This window comes from Cebus imitator, unplaced genomic scaffold, assembly GCF_001604975.1.
Source record: "Cebus imitator isolate Cc_AM_T3 unplaced genomic scaffold, Cebus_imitator-1.0 Scaffold129, whole genome shotgun sequence".
Taxonomy (NCBI): domain Eukaryota; kingdom Metazoa; phylum Chordata; class Mammalia; order Primates; family Cebidae; genus Cebus; species Cebus imitator.
This window is the reverse complement of record NW_016107444.1, coordinates 6,529,436-6,545,533: the sequence shown is the minus strand read 5'-3', so window position 1 is coordinate 6,545,533 and position 16,098 is coordinate 6,529,436. Positions and strand designations below refer to the sequence as shown.

Genomic DNA, 16,098 nt, shown 5'->3' with positions numbered 1-16,098 from the left:
AGTAAAAATGAGTGGAAAGCAGTAGAGACCAAAGACAGATTATGTACACACATAGGAGAGACTGGGAGGAAAGAAAAAAGAATTACAATTTTTGGGCCTGGGCACTGTGGCTCACGCCTGTAATCCCAGCACTTTGGGAGGCCAAGGCTGGTGGATCACCTGAGGTTGGGAATTTGAGACCAGCCTGATCAACATGGAGAAACCCCATCTCTACTAAAAATACAAAATTAGCTGGGCATGGTGGTGCATGCTTGTAATCCCAGTTACTTGGGAGGCTGAGGCACGAGAATCACTTGAACCTGGGAAGCAGAGGTTACAGTGAGCCGAGATCATGCCATTGCACTCCAGCCTGGGCAACAAGAGTGAAACTCAGTCTCAAAACACACACACACACACCAATTTTTAAGGAAAACAGGATTCCTAAATCAGTAGATATTTAAGGCCAAGTGCAGTGGCTCACGCCTGTAATCCTAGCACTTTGGGAGGTGAGGCAGGCACATCACTTGAGGTCAGGAGTTGGAGACTAGCCTAGCCAAAATGGTGAAACCCCATCTTTATTAAAAATACAAAAGTTAGCCAGGCATGGGGGCAGGTGCCTGTAATCCCAGCTACTCAGGAGGCTGAGGTACAAGAATCACTTGAACCCAGGAGGTGGAGGTTACAGTGAGCCGAGATCACACTATTGCACTTCAGCCTGGGTTGACAGAGCAAGACTCCGTCTCAAAAAATAAAAAGCAAAAAGAAATGTAAGATATTTACAAGCCAAAAGAAGGGTCTGTGCATATGGGGATACCTGAAGAAATAATGCATACTATTATGTAAGAACAAGTCCTAGGTAAGGGAAGGATGGGAGGAAAGATAGATTAAGCAGTTAACGTTCAAACTTTGAAGGATTTGAGGCTTCAGCTACAAAGTAAAGGTAGACTATGAGGGAATTCTTACCCTGCTCCCTTTCTTCTCCATAAAGTAGGTGACATCGCCTTATGAGAAAGAGGTCAAGGAAACGGAGTCTTTGTGGGAGTTCACCAAAGAGTCTAGTGATTAATAAATGGTGAAAGATAAGTTGCCAAAAGGCTTCAAGCAAAATGGCTATAGGGATCTGTAACTTCTTCCACCACTGGTCTGTGGTCTGGGAGCAGAAGCTGAAAAAACAGTACGTGCTGGTTATTCAGTGTTAGGAATTGATAGAGTGAACTTCCCAGCTTCTTCCTATTTATTTTACAGACTGCAAGTTAACTCATTCAACACTGAGGGCAAAAGTTTCACCCAAATCTCAACAGCTCTTTCCAGCTCTGCATTTCACTATATCATGCAGATTATGTCCTCCCTTCCCTCTTCTACTCACTAGAAACATATCATGGTCACTCCTTTAAGACTCCATTTCTAGGCTGGGCGTGATGGCTCACACCTGTAATCACAGCAGGGAGTCCGAGGTGGGTGGATCGCCTGAGGTCAAGAGTTTGAGACCAGCCTGGCCAACATGGTGAAACCCCGTTTCTACTAAAAACACAAAAATTAGCTGGAATGGTGGCTCAAGCTTGTAATCCCACCTACTCAGGAGACTGAGGGACAAGACCCACTTGAACTCAGGAGGGATCCTTGGAGGTGGAGGTTGCAGTGAGCCAAGATCGCACCACTGCACTGCAGCCTGGGTGACACAGTGGGACTTTGTCTCAAAAAATTTAAAAAAAACCCCAAAACTCCACTTTTATAAACTCAAAGGAGTATGAGTAGGATTAAGGTGAATCCCATTCTCTTCCAATGTAAAGCATAGAAACTGACTTGGTGAATATATTTAATAAATGGTTGATCCCCCCATTTCCTACTCCTTTAAGAAGCAGCACTAATAATTAACTTTTTAAAACTTTATACAAGAAAATTCAGACAATGTGATTCTTTAGTCATTAAAGGGAAATGGAATAAGTAGAAATTAAACATGCACACACTAGAATAGCTTCCTACTAATCTTTAAACACTGGTATACCTCATCTGAATACACTCAGAACAAGCAATTTCAGTCCCAGAATGCCATCACATTTGCTTGTGTTATCATGCTTCCTGTTAAACATTTCAGGTAGAGAATAAACTCTAGTGACAAGGAAAATTAAAGATATTAGAAGCCTACAATTTCTAAGTGAATCTTTAAATCCCTATGAATGGTCCACCATAGTCCAAAATTCTTGTAAATGCTGTATATATTGAAGTATCATTTAAAAAAAGGAAGCTAGTTCCAAAATGATCTATCCAAAAAGAACCCTCTCTAAAGGAAAGCTCCACATGCTTAGCTATTTTTTTACAGTGGCAAAACAAAACAAAACAAAACCCAAATAATTCTGACAAAAGTTGAAAGCACTACTTATCACAAATGAAGAAATTATTTTCTGCTTTAATATTGCCAATATGGCATTTTCTGTATTGCCAAATGAACTATTTTTTTCCTCTTATCTCCTTATGGTAAAAATAAACCAACACAAATTACTCTGGGACTGTGTATTTTGTGTGAATTAGTAACCTATTAACAGTAAAATATGAATTAATTATATACACACTTATTCTAATAAAAACTAGCCACTAAGCAATGAAGCCTGTTTCCTCAGACAGTGTTTTATGATTGGTTAAACCGTTGACCCTTGAACAGCATGGCTTTGAATTACTTGGGTCTACATATAAGCAAATTGTTTTGAACCAAACAAACATCTTAGAACGCGAAACCCATGTACACAGTGGGCTTTTTGTATACACAGGTGTGGGACCAATTCCCCATTTTTCTGATGTATGACTGTAATTAAAATTGTGGTGAAGAGTTTCTGCCTGCTTTTAAAAAATGCATATCTGATTAGGAATACCGGACTTTTCTAATAGGTCTACCTAACTTGAATACCAAAGTAATAAAGTATAATCATCATTGATAGATTAAGTTACCGTGATAAAAATGCTAAAGAATGGCTATTACCAATAATTAGGTATTTGACAAACCACACCGATTCCACTACTTTCTGTGGGTGTTCAATTCACAGAAGCAGTTTATTATCAATTAAGAAGTAGAAGATCTGAGCTCAGAAAAAACCTGCCATATGCAAGTAAACACTGGGACTCACTTTACTAAGATATAAAAGAAGGGGCTAAACTGGATTAGTCTTTAAAGGCTCATCTAACCCAATACTCTGCATTGTAAAGTATACTGTATTCTTTTTTTTTTTTTTGAGATGGAGTCTCACTCTGTCACCAGGTTGGAGTGCAGTAGCGTGATCTCGACTCCTTGCAACCTCAGCCTCCTGGGTTCAAACAATCCTCCTGCCTCAGCCTCCTGAGTAGCTGAGACTACAGGTGCCTGCCACCGTGCCCAGCTAATTTTTGTATTGTTAATAGAGACAGGGTTTCACCATGTTGGCCAGGAGGCCAGGATGGTCTTGATCTCCTGACCTTGTGATCCACCTGCCTTGGCCTCCCAAAGTTCTAGGATTACAGAAGTGAGCCACTGCACTTGGCCTTTCTTTTTTTTTTTGAGATGGAGTCTCACTCTGTCACCCAGGCTGGAGTGCAATGGTATAGTCTCAGCTCACTGCAACCTCCACCTCCTGGATTCAAGCGATTCTCCCACCTCAGCCTCCTAAGTACCTGGGACTACAGGTGTGTGCCACCACACCAGGCTAATTTTTGTGTTTTTAGTAGAGAAGGGGTTTCACTATGCTGGCCAGACTAGTCTTGAACTCCTGACCTTGTGATCCGCCCGCCTTGGGCTCCCAAAGTGTTGGGATTATAGGCGTGAGCCACTGCGCCCGGCCTGGATTTTTTTTTTTTAAGATTTATTTGTTGGAGCTACAAATGAAATCATCAAAAGGCAGAGGAATGCTAATCGGAGAGTCTAGATTATTTTACCAATTTTGCTAGTAGATAATATTTCATACCCTAAAAACTACAAATAACCACCACAAAGTTCTTTGCAACATAGAACAATCTAAAAACCACAACTCAATCTTTAGAGCTGAGAATAAATCATGTGAAACCTGTAACATTTTATTTGTTAAAAATGAACAGCTTCAGAATAGATCTAAATGTAACTTTTTCAAAAAACACCAAAAAGTACAGTGTAAAGCACCTCCTCATTAAATACAAACTTTCATTGTGATGCACTGCATCAATGTTTTGCATATACCTTGATGCAAAGAAAATCTTAAGTTGCATCCTGTTTTTTTTTTAAAAAAACAAAACTTTTAACTGAACAAGGATGATTATGACCACATTCCAATAAAGAAAATTTTCTTTCAACAAAGGATATTGTTTTGTTTATATACAACATGTGAGCACTCAAGAGTTTTAATTTAGTTGTACCAAAGGCAAAATATTATACTTTAAATTACAGATGCAAAAAGAACAAAAGTTTAATATACCAAAGATAATTTGTTATTTGATGCACTCAATGTCAATATTTGGGGCAATTTTTAAAGTTTTCCCAAAAAATGGCATTAATAGCTCTATGCAATAATAGTTAAGAACAGGAAAATGAAAACGCCTTTATACCATATTTTCAGAAACCATTCTAAAAAGACAGCAAACTCGTGCTCAGCTGCTTTTCCTTGCTTTAAAATAAGCTACCAGTAATTCTAAGTCAGACTAAAATGTACTGTTCCTAGACCAAATACAGGCATTCATACTTGCAAAAATGTTTTGCATGAGTTCTTGGCCTATATGAAAAGCGTCAAATAACTAAGGACACACTAGAATTTATTTTCAAATTCTGTGACTGACTTGCAATAATCCCTTATCAGTAGAAGTACCAGCAAAATATCAGCTATTAAGGATCAGATTTAATTCTTTGGTATAAGCATGAAACTATTACTGATAGCTTTCCATGGCTGGCATAAACCATTAAGTGACCCAAGAAGCATGAGAGACAATAATGACATCTAGTATACAATGCAAGGCAGGCCAAGAACGTTAATGTTTTGTTTTACAGGAAAAGTCAACACTAACAATATACTCCTGAGAAACTAACACTTATTTAGATGTTTTTAACATAATAGCAAACTAAAACGTCAAGCTTCAAAATGACCAAACTTGTAACTTATAGCTGGAATATTTTGCTGCATTTGGCATTATACCACAGTAGGTATACAACATCTGAGGTCTCAGTACTATCTTGGCACAACAAACTAACTTTTCCCACTCCATCAGAGGTGGCAGGTGGCGGGGTGGTGGGGGGAGGGCCTTTTCTCCCCATAAATGCCTGAACTTTAATTTATACCATATAAGAAATCAGTGAAAGGTAAACAACAAGGTTAATGTAACTCTATTATAAATTTTGCATTTTGTCTCTCTGTGACATATACAAGTATATTTTTGTTTTTGGAGCTATAAATTAATTTAGCAATCTTCAAAGCTCATAAATTTCAACTTTTCAAATAAGAAATTTTAACTTCAAATAAGAAGTCTAGGACTTTATGGCTATTAATTTTACTATTAAAATATCCAAGGGACTCAGTCAGGGTAATAACTGTACTTTTTCTAAATATCATTTGAATAATTCTTTGCGAGTACTAGACTCAAGACTACACTAACCCAAACAGCACACCTACAGCCTGGGTTTTGAAGCTTTTCATCTCAACTACCTGTCCTTCAACTTGCTACTTACTTCCTCTCATGCCCTCCTTTATGAATCACAAACTGTCATTTTTTTAAACTGGACCTTCTCCTCCAAGGCCCTATCAGATAACTTTGTAAATATGCAGTTACAGTCTTTAAAGACCATCATTTTAAACTGAGACTAGAAACTAGAGCCGCATTTCTTGTTAAAAGTTCAGCACTAAAGCTGTATAATTCCAGGGGATTACACTGTCTGAAAAATGAACCAAGTTCTAGATATTCCCATAAATCTTAAAATCCAAAACTGGAATTCTAATAAATTTTTTTATATCTCTAATAAAGAAAAGGCAACTGCACTTACTACATCAACACTATTAAAGTATAAGTGACAGCAACAAAGGGACCTACTCATGTTTCTCAAGACCAAGATTTACGATGACAAATTCTAAAATATGGGCAAAGATGATGAGATCCTGAATACCACTATCATAAAAATAATCCATTTCTATCTTCCTGTCTTCTTTCTGCTGCACGAGGAACCAAAGAAGTCAAACAGATGATTCTTCTGTCTAAGCCAACCATGAAATCTTTAACACCAGATAGGTACAATCCCTATTATCCTTTCAGGGCATTATTTTATACATTTTTTTTAAAAAAAAACTTCAAAAATAAAAATAAGAGTTATTTAGCCTTGTGAGTATTCTAAAGTAAAGTTTCTTGAATTTCTGTGATGAACTCTTCAAGGAATTCAACTTTTCAAACAGAGTCATCACTCAAAAGTTCCTTTGACATGGGCTCTATCCCACGGTTACAAAGCGGCTTCCCCCTTTGTTGTATGTGAGAGTGGCTCTTTGTTCCTTCAGGATCCCAAACCGCTCATTCAGCGTCATCCCTGTCTAGAGAAAAGAAAAAAACACAACAGGGCAACAGTTAACAACTTTACTGAAAGCCATGTTTGCTTTGAAACAATAGTGTGACCTTATGATTAATAGTAACCATAGCTAACATTTCCTAACTATTTACCTGCATGACCTCATATAAAGCATACATTATATACTATATAAAACACACACATACTATAATGTCTAGAAGAATTGTTTTCAGCCTTTGTAAACACTGCCACCAACTCATGACGTCTTTGATAAGAGTAAGAACTCTTCAGACCTGTAAATATTTTGTGGTTAATTTTCTTGAATTACAGCGAGTTCAATAGAAATTCAAATTAAATTCAAATTAAAATCTGTTTTTTTATTACCAGCATCTACAAACTATACCATTTCTGGAAGAAAATAATAGTAACAAAATAAAAATAAGCAAAACAAATTTGGTCAAATTTCTTTCTTTTTTTTTGAGACAGAGTCTCGCTGTGTCACCTAGGCTGGAGTGCAGTAGCACAATCTCACCTCACTGCAATCTCTGCCCACTGGGTTCAAGCAATTCTCCCACCTCAGGTTTTCCAGTAGCCTGGCTAATTTTTTTATTTTTAGTGCAGATGTGGTTTCTCCATGTTGATCAGGCTGGTCTGAAACTCCTGACCTCAAGTGATCCACCCGCCCTGGCCTCCCAAAGTACTGAGATTACAGGCCTGAGCCACCACACCTGGCCAATGTGGTCCAATTTCTATCCATCCTTCATATCTTCAATTTCACATTATTTCAGTGAATAACAAAAATGCATCTGATAACATCAATTCATGATAAAAATTCTCAGCAAATCAGGAATAGAAGGGAGCTTCCTCAATGTGACAAAGAGAATCCATTAAAAAAAACCCGCCAACTATGGCTAATACCACACTAAATGGTGATGCATTTAATGCTTTCTCCTCAGGCTTTGGAACAAAGGCATGCATACAAGTATACATCTTGCCACTTTTGTTTTGTTTTGTTTGAGGCAGAGTTTTGCTCTTGTTGCCCAGGCTGGAGTACAATGGTGCGATCTCGGCTCACCGCCACCTCCACCTCCCAGGTTCAAGCGATTCTCCTGCCTCAGCCTCCCTAGTAGATGGGATTACAGGTGCCTGCCACCACACCCAGCTAATTTTTGTATTTTAAGTAGAGACAGGATTTTGCCATGTTAGCCAGGCTGGTCTTGAACTCCTGACTTCAGGTGATCTGCCCGCACTGGCCTCCCAAAGTGCTGGGATTACAGGTGTGAGCTACCACACCCAGCTGGTTTTGACAATTTTTTGTGTTAATCTTGTATCTTGTAATCTTGCTTGATGGCTATAGCCAAACAGCAGAAAATAGTGAGTGTTGGTGAGAAATCAGAACCCCTTACAGATGCTGGTAGGAATGTAAAGTTGTAGCACAGGCTCTTCTAGGGAAAACAGTCCAGCAGTTCCTCAAAAGGTTAGATACAGAGTTACTACACAACCTAGCAATGTAGGTATTTACCAAAAAGAAATGAAAACATATGCTCACACGAAAACTTCTGCACAAATGCTGAGAGCAGTATTATTCGTAACAGCCAAAGATTGAAAACAACCCAAATGAAGGGTTGTATATATGTACTATATACATATCATGAACACTATTCAGCAGTAAAACAAAATTAAATACAGATACAACATAGATGAACCCTGAAAACATTACGCTAAGTGCAAGAATTCAGTCACAAATATATACTGTATGAGCCAATTTATATGAAATGCCAAAACAGGCAAACTGGCAGACAAAAGTACAGTAGTGGTTCCCTGGGTTTCAGGGTGCAATTAAGACGCCTTGTTTATAATTCACTGTTATAGTAACTGTTGGTTAATTAAAATACTCTCAGCAAATAACCCAAAAAAATACAGAAAACTTTTTTTTACCTGTTTTCCAACACTGTTTATGTCAAACTGTAAGGGAACACCTTTAGGAACTTTCTTTACATCATTTTGCTCCCGTTTTGTTAAAAATGAAGGTACAGCAGTACGAGTTAATCGTGGTTTCTGAGTTCTATTAGAAAAAAATTAAAATATCAGAGCAGTTTAACAATGAAAAGAAAAAGAAATTCATTTGTTACTTTAGACATCTTGTACACATGTCCAAATGTATTAGGGCCATTTTGTTTTTGTGCTTAAAAAAACGTGTCAGCTATTCCAGACTAAAATATACAATTGTTCAGAAAATACCTCTTTAAATAGAACTATAAACTTTTCAACGAGTTAGAATGTCTGGTGAATCCTAAGTCTTGATAATGAAGCAACCTCTAAAGTCTTAGGCACCCATTCTACATTCTTTTCATTTTAATCATTAAGATGGCTGGATGGCTAGGCACAGTGGCTCAGGCCTATAATCCTAGTACTTTGGGAGGCCAAGGCAGACGGATCGCTTGAGGCCAGGGTTAAAGACCAGCCCAAGGAACATAGCAAGGCCCCATCGCTACAAAAAAAAAAAAAAAAAAAAAAATATATATATATATATATATATATATATATTAGCTGGGCATGGTGGTGCATGCCTATATCCCCAGCTACTCAGGAGGCTGAGGCAGGAGAATCACTTGAGCTCAGGAGTTTGAGGCAGTAGTGAGCTATGATGGTACTATGGTACTACTGTACTCCAGCCTGGGCATCAGAGTGAGACCTTATCTCTTTAAAAAAATCAAGAGATGGTTGAATAGAACATAAGCTCCATGAATTGACAAAGTTTATAATGCAATAATTTTAGAGAAGGTAGGTCTGTATGGTCTGAAAAGTAAAGAAGTGAAAATATTACAGGGACTGAGGGAAGAAGTAGCATGTATATTGTCATCTCATTTATTATTGTACATAAAAATACACATATTGGGTCAGGTGCAGTGACTCACACCTGTAACCTCAGCACTTTGGAAGGCCAAGGCGAGAGGGCTGCTTAAGTCCAGGAGTTCAAGACCAGTCTGGGCACAAACAAACAAAAACGCCAGGCATGGTGGTGGGCAACTGTAGTCCCAGCTACTCAGGACTCGGGAGGCTGAGGCAAGAGGACTGCTTGAGCTTGGGAGGTCACGGCTACAATAAGCCATGATCATGTCACTGCACTCCTCCAGCCTAAGTAAGAGTCAGATCTTGTCTCAAAACAAAAAGGTACATATAGTATATATACACAGAATTTTTAAAGTATAAAAAACATCGTCCTTGAGTGTCCAGTTTTCCTGTGTTGTTTTTAGTCTCTTGTGCTGTGCCTAGTGGCACCTGGGCTGGGGAGGACACTGCCCCGTCTAGGTTTTTATGAATGTCTTGTTCAAGTTCAAACCTCCAGCTTGTGAATCAACTGTGTCTCTTTTTTGACTTGGTAAGCTTTGGGGTGGGGGGAGGTCTGTAATGTGAAACAACTTCTTGTCTTTTCTCCCATTGTTGTAAATAACTTTTAATGGCCAAACCCCAGATTTGTACAGTTTTTTTTCTAACCGCTATAAAACCATCTCTTCCACCTGGTTTTACTGTAACATTTGGAAAAGAAACAAATGTCCTCCCTCAGAAAAAACAAAAACAAAAAAAAGGCTGTTCAAAGGTGGTCATTTAGAGCTGCAGAACCAGGAATCAAGGGAGCTCTTACTTTTAACTTTATACCACACTGTTTCCATATTGTATCACAAATATTATTTTCTTCAGAAGTCCAATACTTTATTATCTCATGTACTAAGAGGTTATAGTTTCTGCAAAAAGAAAAAACAACTTACACTGGGCATTGCACTGCTCCAGGATTGTCAATAGATACAGTCAAAATTCCTCCATTTGTCGTGGAAGTCCGCCACCTAGTTTAAAAAAAAAAAATCAAAAAAATGTCATTAAATATAAGTTTATAAACCCTATGCATATTCAAGATAAAAATAAACATTTTAAAAGTAGCCATTACTTTTTCTTAGCTTGTAAGACACAAATACCTAAACCCCACCATGATATAATGAATCAACATCTTTGGGTATAGGAACTGGGCATCTTAATTTATTTATTAAATATTTTTCAATGTAATAAATATATACAAATTTTTAAAAATCAAATAGTACAGAAGAACTTCTAATAAAAAGCAACAGTCCCTCACCTCACTATTCTCCTGCTTTCCATTCCTGCTCTCCAGAGGCAGCATTTTTAACCTTTCTGTTTTTACTGCTTGCTGGTTACTTCCAATTCACTAAACAATAAGCTTATATAAAAACCTTGTTTGATGAATAAAGATTTAATTCATCACACTATCCTCCAGTTTCCTCATCCACCTTGAAACATTTTGAAGGCTGTTACCATTATTTCACTGTCTTTGTAACTTTAAAGACTTAAATCGCTGTTTCTTTCAGTACAATCTGTTGACCCCACCCCCAACTTTATGTGAAAGGATAACAGTGCCTCTACTCTATTCGTTCCTTCCACCTCTTCCACTTTGTATCTCTCACCTTTTATTATTTTATTTTGAGATGGAGTTTCGCTCTTGTTACCCAAGCTGGAGTACAGTGGCACGATCTCAGCTCACTGCAACCTCTGCCTTCCAGTTTCAAGCGATTCTCCTGCCTCAGCCTCCCGAGTAGCTGGGATTACAGGCATCCGCCACCACACCCAGCTAATTTTTTGTAGAGACGGGGTTTTGCCACGTTGGCCAGGCTGGTCTCCAACTCCTGCCCTCGTGATCTGCCTGCCTTGGCCTCCCAAAGTGCTGAGATTATAGGTGTGAGCCACCACCGGCCATACTGCTCACTTTTTGTCAGCTCTTCCTTTATATTCACATTAGTCAAAATCTGACATTTACATTATACTGTGTTCTCTATTTTGTGCTTTGTCTAACAGGTTGATTCTCAAAGTTCAAAACAAATAACATTTATATTATTATGATTACGTATTGTTCACTCCAGAAGCAAAAGGCTATAATTATTATTTCTTTCCCTATGGTTTCTAATGTCATGACCCCTGTGCTAAAAAATACCACCAGTATCAGTTTCACAGTTTCCTTTCTAACACTCCATTTGCTAAAAATCATGCCCCACTGTAGTTGGCATCGTATCTGGACCATGACCATGTTTTACAGCCAGCTCTCTGTATCTGCAGGTTCTACATCCATGTATTCAACCGATTTCAACCACAGATTGAAAGCAATCCGTGGATATGTAGGGCCGATTGTAAGGAACTTGAGTATCTGGGGATTTTAATCTCTTCAATAGTCCTGGAACCAATTCCTCTGAGACAGGGAGGACCAATTGTATATATTTTGTTTTCCAAAAAGTAGCCAAAATTTTAAATAGTTTCATCTCAAAACGTAATCACACTGATAGGATTAGTATGTTACAACGCACACTTAGGAGGTATAATTATAACAGGATAAAATAGATTCTCAAAATATTTTTTTATACAGGTAAGAAAAAAAGCCTGTAAAAAGGAAAACTATTGTTTTTAAAGTTGTACAAATTTTCTAAAAGCTCCACTGAATTTTATTCTATTCATTCCCTAAATAGGTTCATTTGTATAAAAGCCGTTTATGGCCAAAAATAAAAAGTAAAAAGCTGTTTAATTAAAATGGAATAGGCAATAAAAATTAAAAATAATAAAAAAACAAGTAATCTACTTGGCACTAAAACTGTTACAATATTGACATGTGAAAACTCAAAAGGTTTTTGGGGAAAGTTAACAAAGGACAAAATAGGATTTATTTAGTTTAGGCTCAATTTTTAAAAATGTTTTTTTGGAGACAGAGTCTCCATAGCCTGAGCTATGCTGCCCATGCTGGTGTGCAGTGGCTATACACAGGTGAGATCATGGCACTTCACAGCCTTCAATTCTTAGGCTCAAGCAATTCTCTTGCCTCAGCCTCCCAAGCTGGGACTACAAATATGTAGCACCACTATGCCCAGCTTTCAGGCTCAATTTTATTTTGGGTTTCAATTAATTTCTTCTGGGCTGGGGCACATGATAATTTGGGTAGTTAGTATTCTGAGAGTTTTGAAATAACACCTTGAAAAACAAATTGAAACTTACTGACGAGTTCTCTTTGCTACTACATCGTCTAGCAGTTGTTCTGTGTTCAACTGGGCCTGAACCTGAAGGGAAAAAAAAAGCAGTAGGTCCCACAGAAAGCAGCGGATTGATCCTGCTCTAGAACTTTATAACCCAGTGGGTTATGGGCATGAACGCAGAAGAGGGGCCTGTGCTATTCTGGCAACACTTCCCTGTTGAAATTCCTGTAAGAGAGCAAGTGGCAAATACAAGTTTATTCCCAAATAACATGTTAAATTCTATTGAGGGTAACAAAAGACAAATATAGAAAAAATATAATAGAAAGAACTAATCTACTGTCACATTCTCCACATCCCGAACCCAACACTGCCTATGATTGAGACTTACTAAAGGTGGCTGCTCAGGTTCCTCTTTGGGTAAACACACAAACACACTAACACACACTGCCAAAGTGTTTTTAATACCTTCAGGCCTCTTCTGAAAAGAAAAGTTGCCTGACGAGTATCTTTCTGATGATTTAATTTATTTCCACTCCTGGTAAAATTAGCTGGAATGCTATTTCTGCAACAAAAACACATATGCCATGCTAAGCCATTTAACTACTTTCAAACATCTTAAGGAAAAATAAGCAAAACTAGTTAAATTCATAGGCTGCAAACTTGAGGTGCAAGTAACAAACTCTGAATTATTTCCTTATTTACATGAAGCTATCCGAGACTTGATTAACAAATACCTCCCTCCGAAGCATAGCACATAACCACGTTAATTTCAAACTACTTTATTTTCCAAATACTCAATCCTCTAATATTCCATATATCTTCTGAAGACATTAACAATCACATTTTTCGTACTATTTACTATATTTGGTGAAAACATAACTTTACAATTTACAGGATTAGTACAAAGAAAAACTACACATAGGCACATCGTAGTCAAACGGAATATGAGAACAAACAAAAATAAAGAGACTGGTTTGAAAAATAACATCTCCTCTTCCAGCTTTCTCTTCCTTCCTCACTCAGAAACCTTTATGCATTAATATAAACCACAAAGGCTGTGCATTGTGACTCACATCTGTAATCCCAGCAGTTTGGGGATTAAATAAATAGTACTTGAAACTGGTGAGTGGATCACTTGAGGTCAGGAGTTCCAGACCAGCCTGGGCAACATGGTGAAACCCTGTCTCAACTAAAAACACAAAACTTAGCCAGCCTTAGTGGCATGCACCTGTAGTCCTAGTTACTCAGGAGGCTGAGGCATGAGAATTACTTCAATCAGGGAGGCAGAGGTTGCAGTGAGCAGAGATCACGCCACTGCACTCCAGCCCAGGCAACAGAACAAGACTTGAAAGACTTCATTTCAAAATATAAATAAATAAACCACAGAAAAACTTATACTCTTCTATTTCTTGTTCTTTCATGCATAGAACAATGCTTTTAATTATGTTTGATTTTAACCAATTCTTTTTTTAAGTTCTGGGATACATGTGCTGAATGTGCAGGTTTTATGTAGGTATACATGTGCCATGGTGGTTTGAGGCACCTAATTTGTTTTCTATAGGAAGTTGGTGAAGTATGAAAAATTAAAATTTCATATTTATCTATGAAATATTCAATCCTCTAATATTCCATGTCTTCAACTGATCTACTGATAAATATAAAACACTACATAAACAAGTGTTTAACAGATTCCCTAGTCTTACCTCCAATCTTTCAGAGGTTCAAGTGTAAAATTCCCCTAGCTAACCCAATTAACACCTAAGTCTCACGTAAATGATGGGTTCTTATTTGAGAAGGTTCCCGTTCACAAAAGGTATTATCAAGTGATTCCCAAAAGATGGTGGTTAAAACTGCAATTCCAGCCATTCCATTTATTTTATTTTTTTAGAATTTTTTCGAGACTACTGTTGCCCAGGCTGAAGTGCAGTGGCACGATCTTGACTTACTGCACCCTCCACCTCTTGGGTTTAAGCAATTCTCCTGCTTCAGCCTGGGCCTGGAACTACAGCACGCATGACTATGTCTGGCTAATTTGTGTATTTTAGTAGATGGGGTTTTGCCATGTTGGCCAGGCTGGTCTCAAACTCCTGCCCTCAGATGATCCACCCACCTCAGTCCCCCAAAGTGCTGGGAATATAGGCATGAGCCACTGTGCCCAGCCATTCCACTTTTTTAAAAACCTCATTTCAGGTTTTCTTTTCTGAATTATCTTCTACTTAAGATAATAGTACTTGAAACTGAGTAAGGAAACTTCACGCCTTATCAACTTCATCTACTTTGTCCTTACAGAGAACAGAATGCCGTAACAACAGATCATAATTTTTCTTCTCTATTTTAGAGATGGGGGTCTCAGTACGTTGCCTAGGTTAGCCCTGCATCCTGGGCTCATGAGATCCTCCTCCCTTAGCCTATTTAGTAGCTGAGACCACAGACACATGCCGCTGCACCCAGCTCACAGGCCAATTATTATTTTAGTATAAAAATAACTTCAGTTTAAGGAGTATGCACAAAGAATTCTTCTTAGAAAGTTTGATTTTTCCACAACTAACAAACATTGTGATTCAGTGTTCTAGTAAGAGCCATCCAGACTGAGTAACAAATTGCTTCCAGAATTCCCAATTTTGAATAATTCTGAGATGTTAAGAGTTCTACCAGAGCTGTGCACATTGGCATATGCCTATAATCCGGCACTTTGGGAGGCTGAGGTGGAAGGATCACTTGAGGCCAGGAACTGAGACCAGCCTGGGCGACATGGTGAGACCCCATCTCTAAAAAAATTTTTTTTTAAAAATTAGCTGGGCATGATAGCATGTATCTGTGGTCCCAGCTACTCGGGAGGCTGATGTGGGTGTATCACTTGAGCCCAGGGCGTTGAGGCTCCAGTGAGCAGTGATGGCGCCACTGTACTCCAGCCTCAGCAACAGAGGGAGAAGACCCTGAATCACAAAACGGGGAAAAAAAGAGTTCTACCAAAGTGATCAGTTTTTGCAATTTTATTCCGTATGTCAAAGAGGTAAAGAAGCAGAGTCATGCTTTTTAAAAAGCTTATAATGGGGCCGGGCGCAGGGGCTCACGCCTATAATTCCAGCACTTTGGGAGGCCAAAGCAGGTGGATCACAAGGTCAGGAGTTCCAGACCATCCTAGCTAACACAGTGAAACCCAGTCTCTACTACTAAAAATACAAAAGTTAGCTGGGAGTGGTGGCACGTGCCTGTAGTCCCAGCTACTTGGGAGGTTGAGTCAGGAGAATCGCTTGAACCCAGGATGCAGAGGTTGCAGTGAGCCAAGATCGCGCCATTGCACTCCAGCCTGGGTGTCAGAGCGAGACTCATTCTCAAAAAATAAATAAAGAAAGAAAGAAAGAAAAGAAAGGCCGGGTACAGTGGCTCACACCTGTAACCCCAGCACTTTGGAAGGCTGAGGTTGCAGATCACAAGGTCAGGAGATCGAGATCATCCTGGCCAACATGGTGAAACCCTGTCTCTACTAAAAATACAAAAATTAGCTGAGTGTGGTGGTGTGTGCCTGTAATCCCAGCTACTCGGGAGGCTGAGGCAGGAGAATCACTTGAACCAGGGAGTCGAAGGTTGCAGTGAGCCGAGAATGCACCACTGCAC

General features: G+C 38.7%; 1 protein-coding gene across 3 annotated transcripts in view; it reads right to left on the bottom strand.

The window, feature by feature from the left end:
- Positions 1-3,992: 3,992 nt before the first annotated feature.
- Positions 3,993-16,098, bottom strand: part of FYTTD1 (forty-two-three domain containing 1) — a 32,583-nt gene continuing 20,477 nt past the window's right edge. For 2 of the 3 annotated variants that reach the window (XM_017541017.2, XM_017541019.1), the window contains 5 exons: positions 12,946-13,042; positions 12,503-12,564; positions 10,225-10,299; positions 8,393-8,519; positions 3,993-6,479 (listed from right to left, as the gene is read on the bottom strand). In XM_017541017.2, coding sequence (XP_017396506.1) covers positions 6,381-6,479; positions 8,393-8,519; positions 10,225-10,299; positions 12,503-12,564; positions 12,946-13,042 — 460 coding nt within the window. In that variant the 3' untranslated portion in view covers positions 3,993-6,380. The remainder of the gene's footprint in view (positions 6,480-8,392; positions 8,520-10,224; positions 10,300-12,502; positions 12,565-12,945; positions 13,043-16,098) is intronic. The other variant, XM_017541018.1, reaches the window with a different exon arrangement.